The sequence below is a fragment of the Drosophila bipectinata genome, chromosome XL (assembly GCF_030179905.1).
Source record: "Drosophila bipectinata strain 14024-0381.07 chromosome XL, DbipHiC1v2, whole genome shotgun sequence".
NCBI classification, from domain to species: Eukaryota; Metazoa; Arthropoda; class Insecta; order Diptera; family Drosophilidae; genus Drosophila; species Drosophila bipectinata.
Genome location: NC_091734.1, coordinates 2,022,384 through 2,046,949, shown reverse-complemented (window position 1 = coordinate 2,046,949; position 24,566 = coordinate 2,022,384). Strand labels below are relative to the sequence as shown.

Genomic DNA, 24,566 nt, shown 5'->3' with positions numbered 1-24,566 from the left:
TTGTTTCTAAAATATGATTTAACATATTAAATTAACTTTAACTTATTTATTTTTATTATTTTCAAACAAATATATAAAAGAGTGCTGCGGGCGAGTCATAAAATAATCATATGGCTATCGATAACTAGAGACTAGCTAGTAGCTACCATCACTAGGTGCAGCTACCATCACTAGAAGCAGGCCACTGTTTTTGTGCGCAGTTTAAAAAGAAAACACTGTTTATTATCCAGATGCGGTAATTATCAAGCATGCTCACCATCAATTAATGACTCTAGTTAATAGTTACTGCTTTCAGATTCTGAAAAACCATCCAAGCCGCTGACGAAGAAGCTGAATCAACAACATAACGCTTGCCAAAACAAAAACACGTGCAGGCACACGTTTACATATTTATTTTCTTAACGAGCAGGTGATTTCCAAAAAACAGCAGCAACATGGGAATGGTACAGAAGCGTAAGAAGATGCACTATGGGGACACCCATTTGCAGAGGCGCTGGCGTGTGCGTAACCGTCGTCGTGATCTCGACCAGATCGACGACGATCTACGCACTAGGAGCGGTGAGCTGATCAACCAGAATGTGGATCTGGACAAGCCCGGATTCGCGCAGTTCTATTGCGTACACTGTGCCAAGTACTTCATAGACGATACGGCCATGCAGGCCCATTTCCGCACCAAGGTGCACAAGCGCCGGCTAAAGGCATTGGAGACTGAGCCCTACAGCATCGAGGAGTCGGAGCGTGCCGCCGGCAAAGGCAGCTTCCAGAAGGCCAAGAAGCGTGTCATGGAAACGCAGCCAACCAAGGAGGAGGTCGTCGCCGGAAAACGTATCAAGGTGGAGGAGGTAGCTGAGGATGTGTCCGAAGAGCCGTCCACATCGAAGGCGACACCTCGCCGGAAAAAGGCCGAAAAGATGGAGACCTAGCTTTAGTTTAGTTTACAATTCACAATTCGTATAAATATATTTCGCTTCTGTATATATCTCCGTTCACATGGGTTTCTTCTTTTTTTTTTTGTTTCTTGATATAAAATACAATTTTTAAACTTAAATTACACTAACACTATTCGAACTGTACAACTTGGTAGTGGTGGTGGTTGTGCAGGTGGATCTCCTGCCACTGGTTGTTGCTATTAATTTCCATGTATACTCCGAGATGCTCCACTGTCTTCTATTGTTCATGATCTTGATTTAAAATGTGTGTATTTGTTGCTAAAACTATCCTTTTTTTTGTTGGTTTTTGTGTGGTGTTTCTATTTGGTTTACTCCCTGGCGGATTCCCCGCAGAGGTACTGAGGTATGGTGAACACTTTACACTGGACAAGATGTGCGTTGTGGATGAGAGGAGGTTATATATCTATATATATGTACAATCATGGTTCTTGGGCGATATGTGTGGGGGGGGAGGTGAGTGAGGTGTGTGGTATGTACAAATGGGGACTAGTTTCACAGTTTTTCATAAGCCGTCGCATGCATGTCGACCTCCAGTGGTTGCTTCAGCTGCTCGTTGCCCGTCGCACCAGCCACTTTGGGATAGCGCTGGCGACGTAGCTTCCGTGACTCTGCCTGCGATTGTTTCCCCGACACTAGGTGATCTTCGTCACAGGGTATTGGCGCTGTTACCGCCTGATCCTGGCCCTCGGCGGCCGTGAAGAATGGATGCTGCAGTGCCTCGGCGGCGGTAATGCGCTTGTGGGGATTAACCTCGAGCAGGCGGTGCAACAGATCGTAGGCAGTGGCCGGGAAGCACTCGTAGGCATCCAGGGGCTCATCGTTGTACTCGGTATCCTCGCACAGGCAGTTGAAATAGTACTGGTCGCAGTTGCGGCACACCTCGCACTGGCCATCCTGGTTGGCATGGCTGCGATGCAGCTTGTCGTCGCTGAAGACGCGGCGGTGGCGGAAGCGCAGACACAGCTTGCGCAGACTGAGCGGACGGGAACGCTGGCTAAGGGTCACCATGCGCTCCAGCGCCAAGGCGGTCTTGCGGATGGCCTGATCCCCGAATATGGTGACGATCTCGGCCAGAGCCACGAAATCGTTGGGTGCCTTGAAGAACGGATACACCGAGGACATGATGGAGAGAAAGATGACGCCCGCCGCCCACACATCCACGGCGGTGGTCTGGTCCGGATACTTGAGCAGCACCTCGGGTGGGCGGTAGCCCGGAGTCCCGGCCCTGGAGGCATGCACCTCCTTCTTCATCAGACAGTTCAGGCACACCGACGGATTGGCAAAGCAGAAGCACTTCGTACCCGATCCAGCTGCATTGCGATTGGTGTTGTATTTGCTTCCCGAGGGGGTTCCTCCGGCGGCGTTATAGTTCTGCTCCGGCTGCTGTTGCAGTTGCTGGCCGGTGGGCTGCAGGCCGGGATTGGGATTACCGAAGTCCGCAGGCGGTGCCTCGCCCTGAGCAATTTCATTGATGGGCTTCAGTGGCATCTTGACGCCATCCTCTAGTCGCATGCGTTTCACAGCTCCACCCAGTTCCGCGTCAGCCGGTGGGACTTCCATAGCATTCCCTGCCCCGGCAGCTCCTCCTCCTAGCATGGGCGCCACTTGGTCTTCATGGTCCCCTTCGCGGGCACGCTTTCCCACTGCTCCGATTCCCCCTGCACTCGATCCCATCGCGGGAGTCACATGCTGAGCCAGGCCGAAATCCACGAGGAGAAACTCACGCCGGCGGCGGTTGTACAAAAAGTTGCTCGGCTTCACGTCGCGATGAATGATGTCGAACTTGTGGACGTGGCGGAGGGCTATTAGCAGATTACGCATATACAAGCGGATCTCGGACACGTCCATGCGCGTGAAGAAGTCATGGAAGCGGTCGTGGGCCATGTAGGGCATCACGAATGCGGCGGAGGCGTCACATCGCAGGCAGCAGTGGATGCCGACCACGTTGTTTGTGCCCCTAAAAATGAAACAGAAAGAGATGGCGATATTTTAATTAATTGTTTTAAGAGGATAATTGCTTAATTATTAACATTAGAGGGTATTTGCTAGGTCGTTTCCCCCACTTCCCAAAACTGTTCCAAAATCTGACTAATCGGACTATTTTTGCAGAGAATCCATTTAAAAATAAGAGAAAACATTCACAGAATATATAAATTAGTAAATCCTTTTTATGATTGTTTGAAATTTGATCAATTTTGGATTAGTATTGTATAGTTTTTGTTTTGTTTTTGTCCTAAATGTAAACAGAAGAGATAAGCCCACACACACTGTCCGCCTGGGGGCCTGTAGGTGGGAGGGAGACAATCGGACGTCACACACAGAGACACGTAGGGGGCGTATATATGTACGATGGGCATACGTGAGGGAGCCACTCGGCCTGGCCCAGTCATAATTATCGTGCGGCTGTGACGCAACTGGGGGCTACGGAATTTGCGCAAATTGCTTGAATAGGCACTGAAGAGGGCGGCACTGTCGGGGTGAGGTTAGAGGTAAGAGGTGGTTGGGGGCAGCCGGCTAATGTCAAACACGCAGCGCCCACACATCGTTTACTGCCCACTCATCCGATGTCCTCCTCCGTTGCTCACTCTCTTACCTGGGATCTTATCCAGCCAGCTGAGCTGACCATTTTGGCGATACCCTAGCTTGGGGCGGTTTGAGGCGGTATTGAATGGTTTTTCGCAGTCCGGCAGTCCAGCTGCTCCCTACGCGCCTAATCTTATCAGCTGGCAATCGGTGGCAGACAATGCCAAACAATACACTGGCCAAAAATAGTTAAGGGATGAAGTCACAAAGAATATTTGTAGCTGGACAGGCTCAGAGTCGAAGTATTTTTATCAAAAAAAATTTAAAAATTATTCCTAAATTCTATCTAGATTTTTTTCCAGTGCATCCCACTGTGATTGCAGGATATTCATACACCTTTCCTCTCTTTCTTTTTTTTTTCTTTCAAAACGGTACGTGTGTGTGCGTGCAAGTTCTGTAAACAAAGCATTACAGCTGTCAAGGGCCAGAGTGGGACGGCTGCGACGGCATTGTAACTGTAAATGGGCACGTGAATGGCGTGTGAAAGTGCAATAAACGTTCGTCAGTTTCGATTTTTTTTTTTCTGTTGTTTTTGTTGTTATTTCGTCTCGTCTCTGGTCTCGTCTCAGTTCGTGCCGTCTCGTTTATTCGCTGATTCGTTGCCGGCAAACTGAAATAAATTGCAATGACGTAGATTGGAGCAGCTACCGGCTGACGTCGGTTAACGGCGTTTGACGCAGGCGAGGACGAAAAAAGCCAACCACGCACACACACACACACACACACACTCACACATGAGAAATAAAAAAAAAAGGAATTTTTTTCATACATACATATGTATGTGTGTAACTGGATTGGTAGGACCTACCCCATTTTTGTCATACACTGCAGCTCCTTCATAATCCTATCCGGATGGCTGGTGGGGATGTGGTGTTTGATGGCAAATTTGCGTCTTACATTATCCGGCAAATGCGATTCACGGCGCAGAGTGGCCAACAAAACGGTACTAAATGTTCCATTTCCAATCCGACTATGAACATCAAACAATATACCAATGTCCGGAATGCGCAGTAAAAGATCTGAGATGGCTTCTATTGGAAATAAACACACACACAAATCAATAAATAGAATCCTTTAAAGCTATGGAGGTATATTTATTGACTTACCCTCGCTCTTGCTGCGTGGTTTCTGCGCTCGTGGTGTGGTGGGCATCACAGCCATGGGTGAACCAATCGGTATGATTGGTGCTCCTCCTAATGGCATGCCAAACGGCGGTCCAGCAACCGATGGCTGCCCAGCAATCACTGGTTCCTTATACAAATACTTTAGTCCCGGTCCTGGGATCTGATTATTGTTATTATAATGCTGCTGTGCCTCCTGGTGTTGTTGGTTTTGATACTGCTCGTGCAGCTGTTGTGATTGTTGCAGCTGCTGCTGTTGCTGCAGGTACGAGTACCGATGTTGTTGCTCCTGATGAAGTTGTTGCTGTTGTTGTTGTTGATATTGCAATTGCTGTTGTTGTTGTTGTTGTTGCTGAAATTGGCGTGCCTCGTTCCAGGAAGCAGTGCCTCCGTTTGTATAGACTACGCCTTGGTGGGGAAACTGGGAGGTGGTGTGTCCTGGTCGTGGACGACGATACTGTGTTGCCATCTGGGTTCGTAGCTGATAAGGCTCGGCCATCGCCTCTGGCAGCTCTCTCTGCTCCTAGTTTCTAGCACGATATCCGGTCCAAGTATTCCTTTGGGGCCACGCATCGACTGATGAAGAATTGACTCCTTTATTGAAGATTATAATTGAATGTTTTCACCACGTCCGTCTCTATGAACACGCACGGATAATTTTGTTAAAAAGATACGGAAAATTTAGCTCCAGTAGGTACGAGATTATTCCAAATTAATGAGTGTAAGTGTAGTGCCTGCCAGGTTGGGTGTAGGAAACGACCAGAATGAGTAAAATTGGGATGAAAGTGCCCAAGAATCCATCAAGGGTACTTACTGCTCCGTCTCTTATCCGATTCCGATTCCGATTCCTGCGCCGCCAGCTTGGGTCCTGGATGTGGCGGAGCTCCAGCGGATTCCCGGCGCAACCTGGTCAACGGCTATTATCTAATTGAGCGACTGGCGTATCGCTGGCTCTGGCGGTTGCTCTGTTTTGTGTCGCTTTTCCTCCGGCCGGACCAGTACGCTGGTGGTGGGCTAATACCGATAGCTCGTAAACCGACGCGCACCACAAGCCGACTGTTACGATCGCGGAAACTCTCATCACTATGGCGCGGAATTTTAAAAATCATTGCTTAAGTATGGTGGTTGCTATTAGCTGCTTGCCAGTTTATATTCCATTCAATAATAAAAAAAAAAAAATTCAAATAAAATATTTAATTTATGGGTTTCTTAAGTGCACCCTATGAGAAGCGAGGAGGAGGGCGGTCTTTTATTTATTTTTTTAAAATATTTTTTATATTTTTTGTAAATTTTTTTTATTAAAATTAATTTAATTATTAGGCATCTTAAGTGCAACCTATGAGAAGCGAGGAGGAGGGCGGTCTTTTATTTATTTTTTTTAAATATTTTTTTAATTATTATTTTTTTTTGTAAAAATTTGTATTAAAATTTGTAGTAATTTAATTATCAGGCTTCTTAAGTGCAACTTATGAGAATCGAGGAGGAGGGCGGTGTTATTTTAATTATTTCTTTTTTTAATTATTTATATTTCTAGCATTAAGATTTCAATTATTTTATAAAAACGATTGAAATTCAATTCCAAATTGTAGTTTAAACCAAAAATAGCGAAAGCGAAGCTTATATAATGGCATATATAGTGATTTTTAGACAAATATATATAAAAACCGTAGGATAAGAATATCCAATCCTTGAAAGTCCTTCCCTTTCTGGACAGGTCCTTATAAAAAGGATCCATTTGAAGGATAAAAAGTTAAATAACCAACTGGATTTTAATTTTATAAACTTTATTCTTGAAATGTCTTGAAAGGAATGTACATAAATACATATAAGATACTGTTAAACATAAAAATAAACAAAAAAATAAACAAAATAAAAGCTCGGCATAATCCAGTTAGCCTCACTCCGATACTTATATAAATAAACTTTTATAGTATTCCAAAATACTTTATATGCGAGCATTGATCGGATAAACGAAAGGAGAACATAAAATTAACCGGATACATAATTTAAACGAATATAAATATATATATATGGATATTAACGACGATCGACGGTGTTGGTAGCGACGGAGTCTTCATCCTCCTGGGTCGGTTGGCCAATGGAACATGATTTTATTTCAATCGAGATGGATTCATCGGCCTCACTGCAACGCAGACACGGTACCAACAGATGGATCATGCGACTGCCCAGTGATCGCTGCTTGTTCTGGATCGAAACGGAGTAATTAGCTGGAGCCTCTCCCTGACCCTGGTTGTCGCCCTTCAACTGGTTGAGGTCTACGGACACCATTTCAATGATACGATTCTGGCTCTTGTCGAAATAGTAAAGAGCATTGGCATGACGTTGATGGCGCCAATCTGGAGGCATCATTGAGGCATCCACCTCAACGATGGAATCATCATCGCTTGAAATGTGAACATCCAAAGAGTTGAGTGCCAGGCCCGAACGGGAGCTGCTGCTAACCTCGCCGCCTAGAAAGAGGAGTCAGTAAACAGAGTATGAGTTGAATTTCTTCATGGGAATCGCAATATGGTTTACAAATGAACTTGAGGCTGATCACCTTTCGAGGGATAGAATATAAACCCACCTTTAGCGGCGCCCCTGAAGCTCTCGTAAGTCAAATCCTCACATGTTACAGCATGAGGGTTATTTCTAGCAATCATATTGGACAAATCGCTATTGTTATAAGATGAATTTTCAATCATAATGTCCCCCATTGTAGAGTCAGCGCAAGCTGAAAAAATGACATCTCTTTGGAGGTCAGTTTGGGTGCCCTTTGTTTTGGCGGCTGGCGGCCAGTTGAGGGATCGCAGCGAACCTGTCTGGTAGCTGCTCAGCTGCGTCTTGCAATCATTCAGTTGGGTTCGCAGATTCTCAAAGTTCACCCTCATCTGCATCGATTCGATCACCTTCTTATCCAGCTTTGATTGTATATAGTTGTTGTACGAGATCTGACGTTCCTGCTCCTTTTTCAATTCCTTTATCTCCTCAACCAGGCGATGGTAGGGCACTTTGTTGAAGGCATCACCTTTCTCACTGCAGTCTGTCAGCGAACCATCCTTCTTGAACATATCGGTGGGGCTAAGTGACGTTGGGTTCAAGGAATTCGGCAAAGAGCAATGCCGTTCAAAGGTCGACGAGGACAAGCTTGCCCGACGAGCCTCATCCTCGGCATGCATGTCGGCTATATACTTTCCAACCTTGCTGGTCACGTGCTGGTAGCGGCGTTTGATGTACGCCGAATGGATATCCTGGAAAGAGGCAGCCTTGCTGCGGTTTCCATTGACCTTAGGTGTCTTTGCATCTGAGGCATCCATCTCATTGATAGCCAGGACTCCCGATGATGTATCGCTTGCGGCGTCGGGAAGCGATGTATACGACGCGCAGTCGCCGTTCAAAAATGGCGTGGGTGACTTTTGAGTTTGGTCCCCAAGCTGATCGCTGGTCGACTTCTTGGCCAGCAAGTCGTCCAAACCTTCCACTAGATGTTCTGATGGAACGTCTTCCTTCTGCGAATTCATCTTATATCTTGGGAATCAAAACAAAGCCAAAAATATAGAATTTACAATCCACACTGCTCTGAGCGGGAAAAGCACCGTTATGTCGTTTTGTTAGGGATGGTGGAAAGAAAGCTAGTTATATGCCTACTTTGTTATCGATAGATTTCTCAAAATTCAAATTTCATTTTTAAATCATTTTTTACTAAAAAATATAAATAAAAATGTTAAAAAATATGAATGAAAATTTTATTTTCTTGATTTCAATGAATACATGGAATACATAAATATTGGTTAAGTTTACAAATAATAAATAAATAAATAAAAAATAGGGACCAAAATAGGCGACAAAAAATGGCAAATGAAAAAAATGGCCAAAATATAAACTCAAACAAGTAGAGGGACTAAAAAAAAACGTAAAAAAAATAAGCAAATATGACAATAAATAAACAAATAAATGATGAATCATGTTTGGGTTTAACGTTGATTTCTTATATCAATGAATTCCTCGTCCAGCAAAGGTAATCCCACCGTGTATGTGCCATTGACTCCCGGATTGCCATCCTCGGTGTACTTGCACCGAACGCATGGTCCAAAAATCCGCATCACCCGGCTACCGAGCGTTCGACGCTTCGTCCGGATCGGGATCTGGGATTGGGACAGAAACTGGGAGTTGTTCAGCAACTGGGCTCTGCTGTCTGAGACGGAAATCTGGCTCAGATTATGGCTCTGATTGTGGTGGCCCTGTCCTAAATTAATGGCCATCACCTCGATGACTCGATTGTTGCGCTTGTCAAAGTAGTAGACGGCCTCCTCCTGGCGTCGGTGTCGCCACTCCCGCTCCCCCTGGGGCTGGAACGGGGAACGTGATTCGTGGCCCTCCACTTCGATGGCTGAATCATTGCTACTCGGGTGGCTGCTTTCCGAGTTATTGGGACCAGGGCCATGTCCATGTCGGGTGCGGGGTCTGGAAGAGGAGCTGTTGCTGTTGCCACGGGCTTCTCCTAGAAATCAGAACAAAGGAACGATTTATGCACGAATCTTTCTGCGATGTAAACAAGAAACCTAAGCAACCAACGTCGAGACTCATATTCTGGGCTCCAGAACTTGAGATGATGGAAACTTAAGGTTCCCTCTAATCAGCAATGGAAACCTTTCCATGGAACACCTACCATTTGCGTTGTTAGCTTCTCCACTATCGGCGCTTTCGTTGCTGAAATCCAACGACATGGGCTGAACCTTCAGCAGGTCAGGATTAGCCTGACGAGCTGTTGGAGCGACGCTCAGCAGGGCTATCTCAATGGATCCATCGCTGCTGTTATATGTAAGGTTGGCATTGCCAGTTGGATGCGGTGTTAGGTAGTTCTCCATGAGGTTCTGGACCGGATTCGAGCTGGACGACGAGGAGGCGATGGCGGTCACTTGAGTCAGCTGGCGATCTGTTTGCGTTGCCTTGGGAATGCCCACTGGGGGCCAGTTGAGAGACCGCAACGAATGCGCCTGGTAGCGTGTCAGCTTCTGCTTGCAGTCGGTCAGCTCGGTTCGCAGAACCTCAAAGTTCATCTTCAACTGCATCGATTCCATCACCTTTTTGTCCAGCTTGTCCTGCAGATAGTTGTTGTAGGAGGTCTGGCGATCACGCTCCTGCTGCAGTGCCTCCAGCTCGCTCTGCAGGCGGTCGTAGCTCTGGTTATTGGAGGCGTTGCCGCCCTCACTGCTGTCGGCCAGCGACTCGTCCTTCTTGTGCAGCTCGTCCACGCTGTAGTGGCCACCGCCGTGGCGTTGTCGCGACCTCGGCGTCAGGTACTCGGGCATAGAGCTGTGCCGAAGCATACTCGCTCCCGAATTGCGACGCGCCTGATCCTGGGCCTGTATATCGGCGATGTACTTGCCCACCTTGCTGGTCACATGCTGGTAGCGTCGCTTGGTGTAGGCGGAGTGGATGTCCTGGTAGGAGACTGACTTGTTGCTGCGCCCGTTGCCCTTGGATTTTGAGCCAGAGCGTTCCAATTGATCAGCGAACCCTGTAGATATAAAATGTCTGTATTAGAAGGGCACATTTTCAAGAAGAATTCTTCTAAAGTCTGGGATTCCCATATAGGGCCCACATCCATGGCTATATCTCGGCCAATTCTCATCCGATTCTAGAAAGGAATACCTTAAACGATTTGTGGATCGATTCTCTAGCTATCTGCATCAAAATCCAGCAACAAAATATTTTTTGGATTTTTTTCCTATTTTTGTGGGGAGAGCCCTTGGAAAATGGGGATTTTCGTAAGTGGCCCACGTCCATGGCTATATCTCGGCCAATTCTTATCGGATTCTAGAAAGGAGTACCTCAAACGATTTGTGGATCGATTCTCTAGCTATCTGCATCAAAATCCAGCAACAAAATATTTTTTGGATTTTTTTCCTATTTTTGTGGGGAGAGCCCTTGGAAAATGGGGATTTTCGTGAGTGGCCCACGTCCATGGCTATATCTCGGCCAATTCTTATCCGATTCTAGAAAGGAATACCTTAAACGATTTGTGGATCGATTCTCTAGCTATCTGCATCAAAATCCGGCAACAAAATATTTTGTAGATTTTTTTCCTATTTTTGTGGGGAGAGCCCTTGGAAAATGGGGATTTTCGTAAATGGCCCACATCCATGGCTATATCTCGGCCAATTCTCATCCGATTCTAGAAAGGAATACCTTAAACGATTTGTGGATCGATTCTCTAGCTATCTGCATCAAAATCCAGCAACAAAATATTTTTTGGATTTTTTTCCTATTTTTGTGGGGAGAGCCCTTGGAAAATGCGGGATGTCCATATAGGGCCCACAACCATAGCTATATCTCCGCCAATTCTCATCCGATTCTAGAAAGGAATACCTTAAACGATTTGTGGATCGATTCTCTAGCTATCTGCATCAAAATCCAGCAACAAAATATTTTTTGGATTTTTTTCCTATTTTTGTGGGGAGAGCCCTTGGAAAATGGGGAATTTCTTAAGTGGCCCACGTCCATGGCTATATCTCCGACAATTCTCATCCGATTCTAGAAAGGAATACCTCAAATGATTTGTGGATCGATTCTCTAGCTATCTGCATCAAAATCCAGCAACAAAATATTTTTTGGATTTTTTTCCTATTTTTGTGGGGAGAGCCCTTGGAAAATGGACATTTTCGTAAAGGGCCCACATCCATAGCTATATCTCGGCCAATTCTCATCGGATTCTAGAAAGAAATACCTTAAACGATTTGTGAATCGATTCTCTAACTATCTGCATCAAAATCCGGCAACAAAATATTTTTTGGATTTTTTCCCAATTTTGGGGGGGAGAGCCCTTGGAAAATGGGGATTTTCGTAAGTGGCCCACGTCCATGGCTATATCTTTGCCAATTCTCATCCGATCCTAGAGAGGAATACCTTAAACGATTTGTGGATCGATTCTCTAGCTATCTGCATCAAAATCCAGCAACAAAATATTTTTTGGATTTTTTTCCAATTTTTGTGGGGAGAGCCCTTGAAAAATGCGGGATGCCCATATAGGGCCCACATCCATGGCTATATCTCGGCCAATTCTCATCCGATTCTAGAGAGGAATACCTTAAACGATTTGTGGATCGATTCTCTAACTATCTGCATCAAAAACGTATTAACAAAACTTCTGATTCAAAAAAAACGTAAAATGTTTAATACAAAAATGCGTTTTGAAATATAGGTCACATTCATAATGATATATTTGGCTATTTTTTTGTTGAATCCTTACGCAGAATACCTTAAAAGAAAGGTAGATTAGTTCCCTATAATTCTGAAAATACAAGTTACCACATCAAGGAGAACATCACCCACCATCTTGGCCATCTTCATCAGCATCCTCCTCCTCATCTGGGTCACGGCCTGTGGGGTCACTGACACAGGTCTTGGCACTCTTGTTGGCCGCATCCGTATAGGAATTCTCCGCGGAGCAGTCGCTGCCCAAAAATGGCGTCGGATTGCGTTCAAAAGCCTCCGGTTGATGGTGCTCCGCAAATTGGCGCTTGAAGTCCCGGGAACTGCTGGCTCCCAAGCTATTCAGCTGGTCGAATAGATCGTCTGCCGGAAAACTTTCGTCCTGCAAACTCATTCCGCAGCCAGGAATTACACAGATATCAAGAAAATTATACCGAAAAATTACAAATTACAATTAACATTTCAATGGGCGGGAAAAGCGCCGTTAAATTAGTGGTGAACTAAAGGTTGAACTTTTAAGCGATAATAAGTATCGATTATTGGTGCCGATACCAGTGTTGTAAAATTTTGTGATGGCTTATCGAAGGTATCCCACCGCTAGTGGTTTAGTGTGACCAAAAAGAAAATATCGATATTCCGATATAATATATACTTCGACATTTATTTACCACGTTTATTTACTGATTACTGTCAAAATATGGCCCTGGAACAGGTAAGTAGAATATATTCACAATGAAAATTGCTGCTTAACTGAGAATTCTCTGTTTGGGGTAGCTGAAAAGTGATGTTGCGGAATTTGCCGCTTTATTGGCGGAGGCGAAAAGCGCCCGCGTAAAAGGCGTGCTCACTGCCGGAAAAGCTGAGGCGGAACGCGAGATTGTCAACCTGGAAATTAAGGCCCGATTGGCGGCAGAACGTGCATCGGCGGGCACCGGTGATGCCAAGAGGTGAGCAAGGATTCTAGAACTTTCCGATGCCTGGATGTAGCAGACACTAGAAGTTTATTGTTCCTGGCGGTCCTTTTTGCGTAAATTCCAGAATTTTCCATTATGGACGAAGCCTCATCGTTTTATTTTCCATTTACCTTACAAATATGGCTTTAAATCCATTTTAATTCACAGATATCTGGTAGAGTTGACGGATTACGGTTGGGATCAGAGCCCCAAGTTCGTAAAGCTCTTCATCACATTGAACGGCGTCCAGGGCTGCCAGGAGGAGAATGTTACTGTCAACTATACGGAGAACTCATTGCAGTTGCACGTACGCGATCTCAGCGGCAAGGATTATGGCTTGAGTGTCAACAACTTGCTGCATGCCATCGATGTGGAGAAGAGCTACCGCAAAATCAAAACCGATATGGTGGCCATATACCTGAAGAAGGCTAACGAGGGCGAGAACTGGGACGTGCTGACCTCCATCCAAAAGAGGCTGAAACAGAAGCAGGACTCCGACATGGCCAAGGACACTGAAAATCCCGAATCGGCGCTGGTCAACATCATGAAGAAGATGTACAACGATGGGGACTCGAAGACGAAGCAAATGATTGCCAAGGCTTGGACCGAGAGCCAGGAGAAGGCCAAGTTTGGCAAGGAACTGGGCGGTATGGACTCTCTGGGAGATGTCTAAAACAATTAGATTATAGAGGCTTCGATTCCAAGCATATTATATGTATGATATGAAAATAAAACCATTAAGTAAATACGTAACTACTTTTATGTAATTTTTGTTGTATATAGGCTTTTATTAATTAAATTCTTGTGATTAAAATCAATTATGCAGCTCGTCGCCAGCTTAAAGTACACTATTCCATTTGTAATAGTTAGTTTGCTTTCGAAATGAATTGATAATTACATTTTATCTGTATTTAAAATACACTTTTTTTATATGTTCTTCGATATATATATATATATGTATATCCATTTATATATTCTTTTGTTTGCCCAAAAGTGATTGTGAGAGATGGTCTTCTTCACTATTTTTTTGTTTTTTTCACCGAATTGCTTATAGTATTTAATTATAATTACACCACGGTTCTGTGTGTAGGTGTAAGTGTGTGTGTCTGATTGGAACAATTGAATTGTTACTTAATTAATTATTTTGGTTGCAATATATAACTATATATATATTTATTTATTTTGGTTGAATGAAATAATAATTAAACAAAAAAAAGTACAAGTGAACAATTCAGATATTTTTTTTTTGAGGCCGATTATACGAACTATACAACATGATTGGGCAATAAGGAAAAACACAATTTACAATCTATATATAGTTATGATCATATATAGGTACGATGTACTAAACTAGATGTTAACATTCATATAGCTAAAGTATATAAAAAAAAAAACAAAAAAAATAAGTATATATATTTATAATTCATACAATTATAGTTGTTATAGAGTTTCAAAAAAAAGGGGGTTTTCTGAAAATTAAGCTATTCGTTTTTGGATATTATAACGATCAAAGCTATAGGTTCAGTAATGTATTTATTTTTTTGTGACTGTTTTTTAAATATTGTTCTTGTTTTTTGTGTGTTTTTCTAGTGCGTTTTAGGCTTTTTTTTTTTTTAAATTAAATTCGAACTATATAGGGGTTTATAGGGATTTTATTTTTTGAGGCCCAAAAAACGCACTGATGCTGAAGAGAATAGTATAGTGTGGTCGTGGGAGCACTTCATTTCCTAGCTATGCTTGCTATATAATCCCTAATCCGAAGCCATATATATCCATGTATATAATATATATACCTATATACTGTATACTGTAAAAGTCGCGTTTCTCTAAAAGCTTTTCTTTCGTATCTCTATATACCATTCCAGATCCAAACCGATCTCTGCAAATACCCATTCTATAGCTTAAAAAAATAAATCTTTTATAATCTGAATCTGAATCTGAAGAATCTGTGTTGTTTTTTTTTTTGTCTTGGCTTTTTGATTTTTTTTAAAAATTTCTAGAAAACTATTTATGCGTGTCCTCTATATCATGTGTGTGTGTGTGTGTGTGTGTGTATTTGAGATATATATATTTATTCGATTTTATAGATTTAAAATTCCTGTTCTATAGCTAGATTTTAGATTCTAGACCAAAAAAAAAAAACCTTTGATTTAAAATTGTTTTTTTTTTGTTACTCGAGTCTCAAAATTGGATTGTTTTTTGTGTTTTTTCTATTTAAACCCTAGATCAGCCTAGATCAGCTTTTATATATCCCAAGGAAAACCACAAAATCTTTACCCACAAGTACCGGGTATTACATACTTTTTTTTTGTTGTAGAAAGTGGAAGTTGAAAGTAAAAAGATTATAGTTTTTTTTATAAAAAGATTATATAGATTATAGGTTTTAATTGAAAATTGATTATATTTTTGTTGAAGTTCTCAAAGGATATGCCAGGGATAATAGGATAATAGGGCTGCTAAGGACCTTCTGACTTTTTTGAGGCAGTTTCAGTTTCCTCTTTCTTTTTTTTTTTGGTTAACCTATGGCCTTTGGGGGGTCTTTTCTCTCACACACACACACTTGTCCTTCCTTCCTAATCCTCCTCCTCCTTTAGACAATTCCAGCTTGGCTCTAATCCTAATCCTTATCTAGTACTCTTTCCTAACCACGACCCGACTCCCGGCTTTAAAGTGTTATTGTTGAGAGAAGGCTTTTCAGAAAAGCCTCGACTTGGCTTGGAAACGGACCTGGACGCTTGGCGTCCTCCGGCGCTGCTAGTAAAGCTCTGTATTGTGACGCACTGGCGCCGGAATCTTGGACATGCCGCGCTCCCTTCTCGGCGACACCACACTGGCTCCCGGATTTGATGTGGCGGCGGAGTTGCCGCCTCCATTCGAGTCACAGGAGCTGGCGGCGGAGGAGCGCTTGGATCGGGCCTTTGCTGGAGGAGAGCAGCTCTCGGAACGCTCCAGATTACCATTGCTGTGGACCCAGGCGCTGGTAAAGTCCTCGTAGACGGGTGTCTTTTTGCCATTTCCATTCTTTCCAGAGCCCGATCCTGATCCAGAGCCAGATCCTGTTCCGGATCCTCCAGCATTGGCTTGGTTTCCGGCCGCATAGCGTGACAGGAGCGTCTTCATCTTCTCCAGGATCTGGGCATCGTTCTTGGCACTGCTGGCCGCCTCCAGGAGTTGCTGGGCCAGCGGCGAAGAGGCGTGATTCTTCACCGGGGATGTGGTCAGTGAGCTAGTGCATCCCGGCCCTCCACTGCGCACTCTCCTTCCATTGGAATCGTAGAGGATCTGGGAGGATCTGGCCTTTGAATTCCTCTCAAACGGCGACGGACTGGGGGCCACAAAGTTGTCCGCTGTAACCGGAGGCCGGCGCTTGTTTCCCGCCGCCCCCTGGCCACGTCCGCTCCAGGTGTTCGTCACGTCCCGGACCATCGGGAGCTGGGTATTCTGTCGGGATCGCAGAGGCGCTGGTGCTGGCGTGGCATTCGTGGAGCTGCGTGTCCTCACCGACCTGTAGACTGGCTGTTTCCGGCTAAAGGCTGGAGCTGGCAAGCTGGAGCGGCTGCTCAGGTCCTGGAGGCTACCGCCTGCTCCGCCACAGGTGCTGTTATCGATGCTCCGGCGTCGCTGCGCCAGCGGAGAGCGTGGAATCTTGCTCAGCACTGGAGCGGCACTTTGTGGCGCTGGACCATTGGTCTGGTTCTGTCCCATGTCCACGGTGATCTCGTCATCCGTGATAAAGACTCCGGACTGTTCGAATTTGTCGTCCAATTTGTGGGGAACGCACAGGATGGCTGGCAGCGACTGTGGGCCATCGCACACGGAATAGTCATGATCCTGGTCGTGATCCTGATCCTGATCCTGGCCGTTGAGGTCTTCCTCTTCTAGGATATCCCCGGCAGCCTTTTCCGTCGGCTCATCCGAGGGCGAAATCTGCGAATCACTGGATGTCTGATCGAGACGCGCTAAATATTAAAAAAAAAAAATTAGTAATCCTCGTAAAAATTAGACTATTCTATAACCCAGATCCTTACCATTGCTTTCTGCATCTTCGATGGAGGCCTGACTGTGCAGGGATTCGCGTTTCTGGGCATTGGAGGACTGGATGACGCCCAAGCTGCGATATCCCTCGTCGCTGATTTCGCTGCCATTGTCGCTGATGTTCTCGAACTTGCTGGCATTACCCTGTTCCCCTCCAGATCCCGCTCCGTTGTTGGCTCCTCCCGATCCCACTGTACCTCCGCCATTGGCTCCCGATCCGGCTGCGTCTTCCAGGGAGCAACTGAAGCCCGGCAGGGATTTGGGTCCATTGCTGTACGAGTCCAGGGAGTTCTGTTTCTTTCGCATATCGATCAACCGACGAGGACTCGGCGACATGGATCGCCTGGCGAGGCTGGGCGAGGCCAGATACTGTCCGTTTGTGGCCTCCGCAGTGGATGCACTGCCTCCGTTGGAGAGCGCCGGCTGCTGCTGTTGCTGCTGATTGAGAAACTTACGTTGTGGAGTTGGACTACGGCTGCGATATTTTCCGGAATTCGGTGAAAGGCTATTGTTTCCATTCTGAACGGGTGCTGCGGCGGATCCAGTGCCCGATCCTGATGCTGCTCCTCCGCCATTGCAATTGGCATTGGATTGGAAAACCCGACGAGCTGCTGGCGGTGATCTGGTAAGGAGAGGGAATGGAGGATCATCCTGGAAGAGAACTTGCCGCATCACTCACCTCTCGAATATCACCTGGGCCTTGTGGAGCTCGATGCCATTGCTGGGATTGTGATTCGGAGACTGGCGGGGTATGAGGCGGGCTGCCACAGAGCTACGATGCTGGGCACGACACCGACACGGATCGTGCTTGTCCAAATAGTGGGACAAGGTGTCCCAACCGCCTCCCACCCTCACCATAACATGGGAGCGCAGGATCTAAGAATAAGGTGATGAGAATCCCGAATGGAGGGTCAAGAAGGTAACTTACCCGCACAAAGATGAGAACCTTGGTGTCGCCAATGCGGTACTTGCCCTCGGAGACTCGGACCATGGGAAACTGTGAGGGGCAAGTGCACTTCTCCACCAGATCCCTGACCTAAAAATAGTAAAAAAAACAGTGGGTTTTATCTATAAATATTCTTAGCTAGTTATATATATTATAATTTAATCTATAAATATTAATTAAAAGTATTTTCTTAATACATTGCAGCATCTGTTGTAGTATGGACCCTCCTTATTTGTCCAACGTTGACAGATGCCTATAGTCTTTCGATTTTTTTCCACAATTTAATTAGCATTATTGTTTGCAATTAGTTAAGCCCACTTAAGTTAGTCTAATGACTGTATAATTAAACACAAATTTGTTCTGTCTTTTGTAACCAAAATCGTACTATTCCATTTCCTGGGGTGACCCCGAACCATTGCATAAGTCTGACCCCCGATCAGTTCAAAAGCTTCAAAACAAACTCCCTCCCGACTTCTGTGGCAGTGGCAGTTTCTGGTTGTCTTCCATTGCCTTTGTAGTTGCAGTTGCAAGAAAGCCAAAGGAAAATAAATAAAAAAAAAAAAGGGGGAAAGGGGTCAGCAGAAGGAGCAGGGACGAGCATCGGGGTCACCAAATAGTTTTTCACTGCATAAATTCACGCGCTGCCATTGTCCAACAAACAAATGATTTGTACCAGGGGGATTCATGGGACCTAAGGATTGACCAGGAGGACAAGGAGGGTGGATGTGGAGGAGGGTACCTGGGGTTTTGGGGTTTCGGGGCTTACCCTTGCCCTAGGGAGAGGCAGGGGGCCATGGGAGCCAGAAAGACCAGTCCAGTATTCCTGCCTGCCTGCCTTCCTGCCTGCCAGCCTCCCAGTTCCAGCATCAGTTGTCCGTCCCAGCAGGCGGCAAAAGACAAACAAATGACGACTTGGGTCTCATTCAGCACTGAGAGAAATCGGGGCTTTCAAATTAGTGTTTTTTTAATGGAAGTTTAGGTTTAATTTTGACCCTAAGATGACCCTGAGTTTTGAATTAGAAAATAAATATCCTACTTTTTAGTGACAAACTTTATAGATTTTTCTCAAAGTGTATATTGGCCCTGGCTCCATCAGCATCTCCCCAATCTCCCCACTCCATCTGGCATCTTGCAACTTTTAGCCCATTGCTACTGTAGTTTGTGGCAAGTCGGGGAGTTTGCAACGCACCTTTGCCACCTTTTGAACTTTTGCAACTCTGGGCCAACTCTGGGATGCGTGCCCAGGTGGAGGTACTAAGCTACTCTCCACTTGAATGGTGACTCGAAGTTACCAGCTTCCATGCTGGAACCATCGACATGACAATAAATCTTTCCGCTGGGGGGCGATCAGGCATCAGGCATCAGGCATCTGGGATCTGGGATTCAGGCATCTGGCAGCGATCTGCCAGAGATCGGGGATCGGCGTGACTCTGACGCATACGAGATTAGCTGGCCATGGCTGGCGATGGCGATGGCGATGTGATCCTGGCCTAACCATAAATCGCATGCCACCAACAGCAGCAACACAAAGCGGCAGCAACTTGGTTTTTCAAGACAGACATAGTACAGTGTGAAAAATATATGTGACTTTAAGGTAATTATTTATACTATTTTTAGTAGTTCCTTTTATTCTTCCTACTATTCCTATATTCCTATTAGCATGCTATTGCCTCTAAAGTCCTCTGAACTATCTCTCAAGGGTAATAGGTCCTAGATTATAGTATTCCCCCTTGATTATTCTATTATTTCTAGTATTTCTTTAATTAGCAGCCTATTTTAAATAAGAAATATATCTTTAGCTAAATATCTATAATTTATATTTATTTATATATATTTTTTTTAAGTTTTTGAACTTTTTTTCTCAGTCTAGCTATGCGGACGTGCCAGAGTTTTCAGTTTGAGATGGAGCTCTAGAGTTTTCGAGTCGACAAATGATCGTGGCTGTCTTTGGGTTTGGGTTTTTGGTTTTGGTTTTGGCTTTATATGCTCTATAGGAAAGGGTACTATGGTTTTTTCGAAAAATAAGGATAATCTTATTAATGTTATTATTTTATTATATTTATCCTATTTTATATATTGGAAGTGTTTCTATGGAAGAAACTATTTTATAGCTATTGCAAGCTATGTTTTGAAAATCTTTCTATTTTAAATATAGCTGAGATATTATTTATATACTCAAAGGATCTAATGACTATATCTTATAGCTTTTATATAAAATAAAGAACAGAATTATAGAAATTTTTTTTAGTCATTAAATCTCTTTCTATTTCAAGTCTTTTTGTTACTATTTTAACTTTATTTTTGGGGTTTATAAGGTTTAGATACTTCTGTGATCAGCTAACTATGTATATCCTATAGCTTCTATAGAAAATAGAAGACGGAATTTTAGGATGTTTTAAGAAAGTATACCATGATATAAAGCTTCTTCAAGATTTTCAGATTTTGTTATTAACTTTTTCATAAAAAAATCTATTTTCAAAGAAAGAGCATCCAAAACTTCCTCCTTTTTTTCTAAACTTGGCTATCTTGTTATTTTTTTGTTTTCCTATTTTTTTTTTTTTCATTTCTGCTGTTGGTGGCGCATCATTTGATTTTCGACAAGTTGTTGAGGCTATTTGCTGATTTGGCTGCTGCTGCCGTTGCTGCTTCAGTTGCTGCTGTTGCAGTTGCAACGACTGTGGCAGCTAATGCTGTTGCTGTTGCTCCTGTGGCTGCACAAATTGATTGGCTGCCTTGGAGTGGTTTTTCTTTGAGAAGAAAGAAGGAGGAGGAAGACCATGTCCAGGTCCATGTCCCATCTATCCAGTGACCATCCATCCTCCAGCTGTCGAATGTTGTTGTTGCTCATGTTGCTTATGTTGGTTGTGTTGCTTTTGTTGTCAATGTTGCTGGCGGCGTGAGGAAATGTTTGCATGGCTTTCATTAGTTTGGCCGTCAATGATTTCCATTGCATCCTCTCTCATCCTTTTTGTTCATGCCCCATGTTGATGCCCCATGTTGCTGCCCCATGTTGCTGCCATCACACATGCAATTACATTGACAATTGCAATTGTTGTAATTGTAATTGTTGTTGGCACATCGTCAGCGTCTTGTCAAATTAATTTGACATCTCAACATGGGTCCCCCCCTCCCCTCCCTGGACAACCTTTAGCTAATTTTTAAAATCCAAATAGAAGAAACCCCCTTAAGAATCCATATCACTTACCATTTCATCCAAACTCTTCAAGTCATTTGTGATTATCTGGGGCTGAGGACCATACATCATCATGGGATTCTCATCAGCATCGTCCTCGTTATCCGAGTCATCACTGTCATCATACAGATCCGTTTCCACTGTAGTTGTGGTTATTGTCGTGGTGGTGGTGGTACTGATACCAGAATTAGGGGCCTCCGTCTGGGTGCCACTTTCCGAGGAGTTATTGGCCTTGATGTCGGCGGCGATTTCCCGATCGATTTGTCGCTCCATTTGTACCAACATCGGTGCCAGCATACCTATTTTATATTTTAATAATATTTATAAATTTAAGTTATATATTTATTTTTTAATTTTAATTAAAAGACTCACCAAACTTGGCTCCTCTGCGGGCCACTTCTAGAAGACAGAGAATCACATGTTTCTCATTTTTCCGCATAATTAAATCATCTGTTTCAAACAGCAGGCACTCGATGATCTTTAGGCTTTTTCTGTTAAATAAAAAATATATTTAAATTATAAAAAAAATATAAACAAATGAAAATAAGTCTTAGTTGGTATTAGAGTCTCTTAAAGAAATTAATTTCCTTGAAAAGTATTCAAAATCCATAATATTATACTATTTTATAAAATAAACCCACCTGCACCAGGTTATAAAGTTGGAGACATTGTCGCGGGAGAAGAAGGTGCCACTCTTGGCCGCCGGAAGGTAGTGGACGTTGCCCAGTGCCAGGATCGGACCCGCCAGGCCGGAGGTCATCGAGCGGGTCATCGATTTGTTGCGAGCCTGACGTCGCGCCAAATAATCCTCAGCCGCCTGTCGTACATTATTTGCATGCTAGAAAATAATAAAAAAAATATATAAATAAGAAATAAGAATTATTAGGAGACATTACAAACGAGATGAGGCAGAAATATATATTTAAAAAAATACAAAAAATAAAAGTGCGACTGCCGCCACATCGCCCGAATGGGTGAAAGTCAAAAATACAAAAAAAAAAACTAGAAAACCAAACCGATTTATTTTTAAGCAGCTAAAGAATTTAGCACGGCATTTTTTAGGCTGTACACCGCCCTGCCCCCTGTCCAATCCCAAATCTGCTTAATCTTTCCCCTGATTTGCATGCCTCTTGCCACATCATAGCTGCCCATTTAGCAAATAGCAACTTGCAACCTGCAACACACGCGCCGAACGATCAACGTCGCGACAATACTTTCTTGCTGTTCTCCTTTATAGAGTGTCATTATTTTTAAAAATAATTGGGTTTGTTAAAAATAAATTTGGAATTTAAGGTATTTTAGGTTTTTGGTTTTATTTTTTGTTCCAAGTGTCTTGAATATTTTTTAGCCTGGTTAACTGCCTTTTGGCACATTTGACGTTTGGGATTATATCATCCGCAATTTGAGATCTCCAGGCCAAAACCAAAAACCAAAACCCAAAACCAAGTTCCATTCAAGGCGAGTCAAGATGAAAAAAAAGCAACAAAAATAAAAACAATAACAGGAACAGATATAGCCAAAGTTATAGCCATCGACGTGTCATGCATTTCCATTTTTCCAATTCCATTTGCATCATTCCATATTCATTTATGCACACTTTGTTGTAATAATTTAATATTTAAACAATATTATTATATCTCTCTTGGCTCGGCATCGTGCAACGCCTCTCCTCTTCATAATTTTCTTGATTTTTTTTTATTATTATTTTTCTGACAAATGCTTTATTTGGTGTTTATTGTTTCACTTTACCATATTATACCCTAACCCCAAAAAAGGGCATCCCGCCACAACAACGACAATGACGATGACGCTCTGCTGACGTTTTTTTTTTCTCTCAAGGATGGACTTTTGATCAGAAGGGGGGGTATATTAAAGTAATTGCTAATATTAATGCAAAAAAGGTGCGAGATTTTTGGCAGAAATACATTTTTTAAAAGATATCTTATTAGAATATTAAAAGTTATATTTGTAAAAAATTCTTATTAAGCTAAACTGCTAATATAAATAACATTTATATATAAAAACATCTTAAAAATATCTTATTATTAAACAAAAATTACGCATACGACACGTAACGCCAGTAGTGTCAAATAATATTACTCATACGCCCCGTTTCAAGAGCATTTCGGAGTCGAACTTTAGCATTTCCTTTTCTTTCTGCCTCTTCTTCTTTCTTGCCTTGCCCCTCTTATTCTTCTTCTTCTTCTTCTGCTGTAAGCTCTTATCATGCCGCCTGCAAGGTAAGCCGCGAATGCGACTGTGACTGCGACTGCGACTGCGATTGCGACTGCGACGCCCACAACACTTTTCGACCGCCCAGAGGCGTCGAATGCATCTTCGCCCCACTTCGCCCCTCCCCGCTGGCAACCAAAGCTTACTCTCATCTTCTTCTCTCTGGCTGAGCTGCTGCCCACGAAGTTGGTTTTGGGCCTTGGTTTCACTTTGAAGGCAGCGGCAGTGGCAGCGGCAGAAGCAGCAACAGCGGCGGCTTAGAACCGCAACGAAGCGGAGCTTTTAAGTTTTTGTTTTTGTACAGTGGAGGTCACACAAATAGTGCGATGGGAGTTGGTTTTAGATTAAAAATAAAAATGTTGTTATTTATTTGTTATTATTCTTTTAAGATATTAAATTTTATTTATTGTTTTTAATATTTATTTTTTTTTTTTAAAGCTAACCCATTATTTTAAGCTTAGGTGTACTGTGACTGTTTGTTTATCTTCTGCTTCCTCTTCTGAATAATGCATTCAGAGTGGCTGGAATGGTGTGACAGAGATGGACTGACACATGCATATTTGATAATCGCGGTTGCGGCGGCAGAAGTCGGGGGGCATCGAAATGCAGCATCGCCTTTTCACTTTCGAAATTCGACAGCTTTTTCAGGCGCCAAGGGGCTGGCAGGGGGAGGGAATACATACATACAACATAGGTGGGTGGGAGGCGGATTGTCGTGGCAACGGTTATTATGACATCAACTTTCTTGCATCAACGGAGCGAGAGCACGTGCCACTTGTTGTATTTGTATTTTGTTTCTTCTCGTTGTTATTGTTGTTGTTTGTTGATTTTCTTGGGATGCCGATGAGGCAAGTGCAAGTGCAGGTTGCATTGATAAATCGATATTGGCTAACGGGGTAAAATATCAACGGAAATCTAAAAGAGATTGATTTTATTTCTGGGGATTTAGTGGGGAATTTTTTCAGGAATTTCATGAAATTTATAGCAGTAATAGTATTACTTTTTTATTCTTAAAATTATCTTAGATCTAATAGTAAGATCTGCTGGTATGGTACTTTGTTTATAAAGAAAGTATTCAATTTATTTTATAAGTACATACATTATACGAAAAAATTAAGTATACGACATGTATAACGTTCTTTGGGAATTGCTTTACAGATTACGTATACGTCATGTATGACATTTTCTTTTAGGCACTATACGAAATTGGAAACTGTTTTTAATGAATAAAAAATCTCTTATTCTAATTTTAGTTCCTAAGCTTAAGATTTTAAACTTTAAAAGAGTTATCTTTAAGCCTCCAAAACATGGACTTCTTTGTAAATTCTTTTAAAATAA

General features: G+C 43.2%; 6 protein-coding genes across 7 annotated transcripts in view; 2 read left to right on the top strand and 4 right to left on the bottom strand.

The window, feature by feature from the left end:
* Positions 1–108: 108 nt before the first annotated feature.
* Positions 109–977, top strand: LOC108128976 (zinc finger protein 593 homolog). The gene is made up of 2 exons (XM_017246866.3): positions 109–235; positions 296–977. Exon 2 carries the CDS (start codon positions 435–437, stop codon positions 921–923), a length of 489 nt encoding a protein of 162 aa, XP_017102355.2. The 5' UTR covers positions 109–235; positions 296–434; the 3' UTR covers positions 924–977.
* Positions 978–1,193: 216 nt separating this feature from the next.
* Cdc7 (Cdc7 kinase) lies at positions 1,194–5,660 on the bottom strand. Its single transcript, XM_017246864.3, has 4 exons — positions 5,469–5,660; positions 4,640–5,388; positions 4,342–4,564; positions 1,194–2,907 (listed from the first exon to the last, which is right to left on the bottom strand). Exons 2-4 carry the CDS (start codon positions 5,151–5,153, stop codon positions 1,443–1,445), a joined length of 2,202 nt encoding a protein of 733 aa, XP_017102353.2. The 5' UTR covers positions 5,154–5,388; positions 5,469–5,660; the 3' UTR covers positions 1,194–1,442.
* A 923-nt stretch (positions 5,661–6,583) lies between these two features.
* Positions 6,584–8,285, bottom strand: LOC108128969 (protein swallow-like). The gene is made up of 2 exons (XM_017246858.3): positions 7,242–8,285; positions 6,584–7,125 (listed from the first exon to the last, which is right to left on the bottom strand). Exons 1-2 carry the CDS (start codon positions 8,173–8,175, stop codon positions 6,692–6,694), a joined length of 1,368 nt encoding a protein of 455 aa, XP_017102347.2. The 5' UTR covers positions 8,176–8,285; the 3' UTR covers positions 6,584–6,691.
* A 93-nt stretch (positions 8,286–8,378) lies between these two features.
* Positions 8,379–12,372, bottom strand: LOC108128968 (protein swallow-like). The gene is made up of 3 exons (XM_017246856.3): positions 11,990–12,372; positions 9,324–10,175; positions 8,379–9,155 (listed from the first exon to the last, which is right to left on the bottom strand). Exons 1-3 carry the CDS (start codon positions 12,261–12,263, stop codon positions 8,629–8,631), a joined length of 1,653 nt encoding a protein of 550 aa, XP_017102345.1. The 5' UTR covers positions 12,264–12,372; the 3' UTR covers positions 8,379–8,628.
* A 94-nt stretch (positions 12,373–12,466) lies between these two features.
* Positions 12,467–13,575, top strand: LOC108128973 (calcyclin-binding protein). Its single transcript, XM_017246863.3, has 3 exons — positions 12,467–12,581; positions 12,644–12,816; positions 12,991–13,575. The coding sequence occupies exons 1-3, from the start codon at positions 12,567–12,569 to the stop codon at positions 13,493–13,495; spliced, it is 693 nt and encodes a 230-aa protein (XP_017102352.2). The 5' UTR covers positions 12,467–12,566; the 3' UTR covers positions 13,496–13,575.
* A 14-nt stretch (positions 13,576–13,589) lies between these two features.
* Positions 13,590–24,566, bottom strand: part of pigs (pickled eggs) — a 55,316-nt gene continuing 44,339 nt past the window's right edge. For both annotated transcript variants that reach the window (XM_043210167.2, XM_043210168.2), the window contains 7 exons: positions 21,638–21,834; positions 21,369–21,487; positions 21,009–21,295; positions 17,786–17,893; positions 17,537–17,733; positions 16,851–17,479; positions 13,590–16,781 (listed from right to left, as the gene is read on the bottom strand). In XM_043210167.2, the coding sequence (XP_043066102.1) occupies positions 15,577–16,781; positions 16,851–17,479; positions 17,537–17,733; positions 17,786–17,893; positions 21,009–21,295; positions 21,369–21,487; positions 21,638–21,834 (2,742 nt within the window). In that variant the 3' untranslated portion in view covers positions 13,590–15,576. The remainder of the gene's footprint in view (positions 16,782–16,850; positions 17,480–17,536; positions 17,734–17,785; positions 17,894–21,008; positions 21,296–21,368; positions 21,488–21,637; positions 21,835–24,566) is intronic.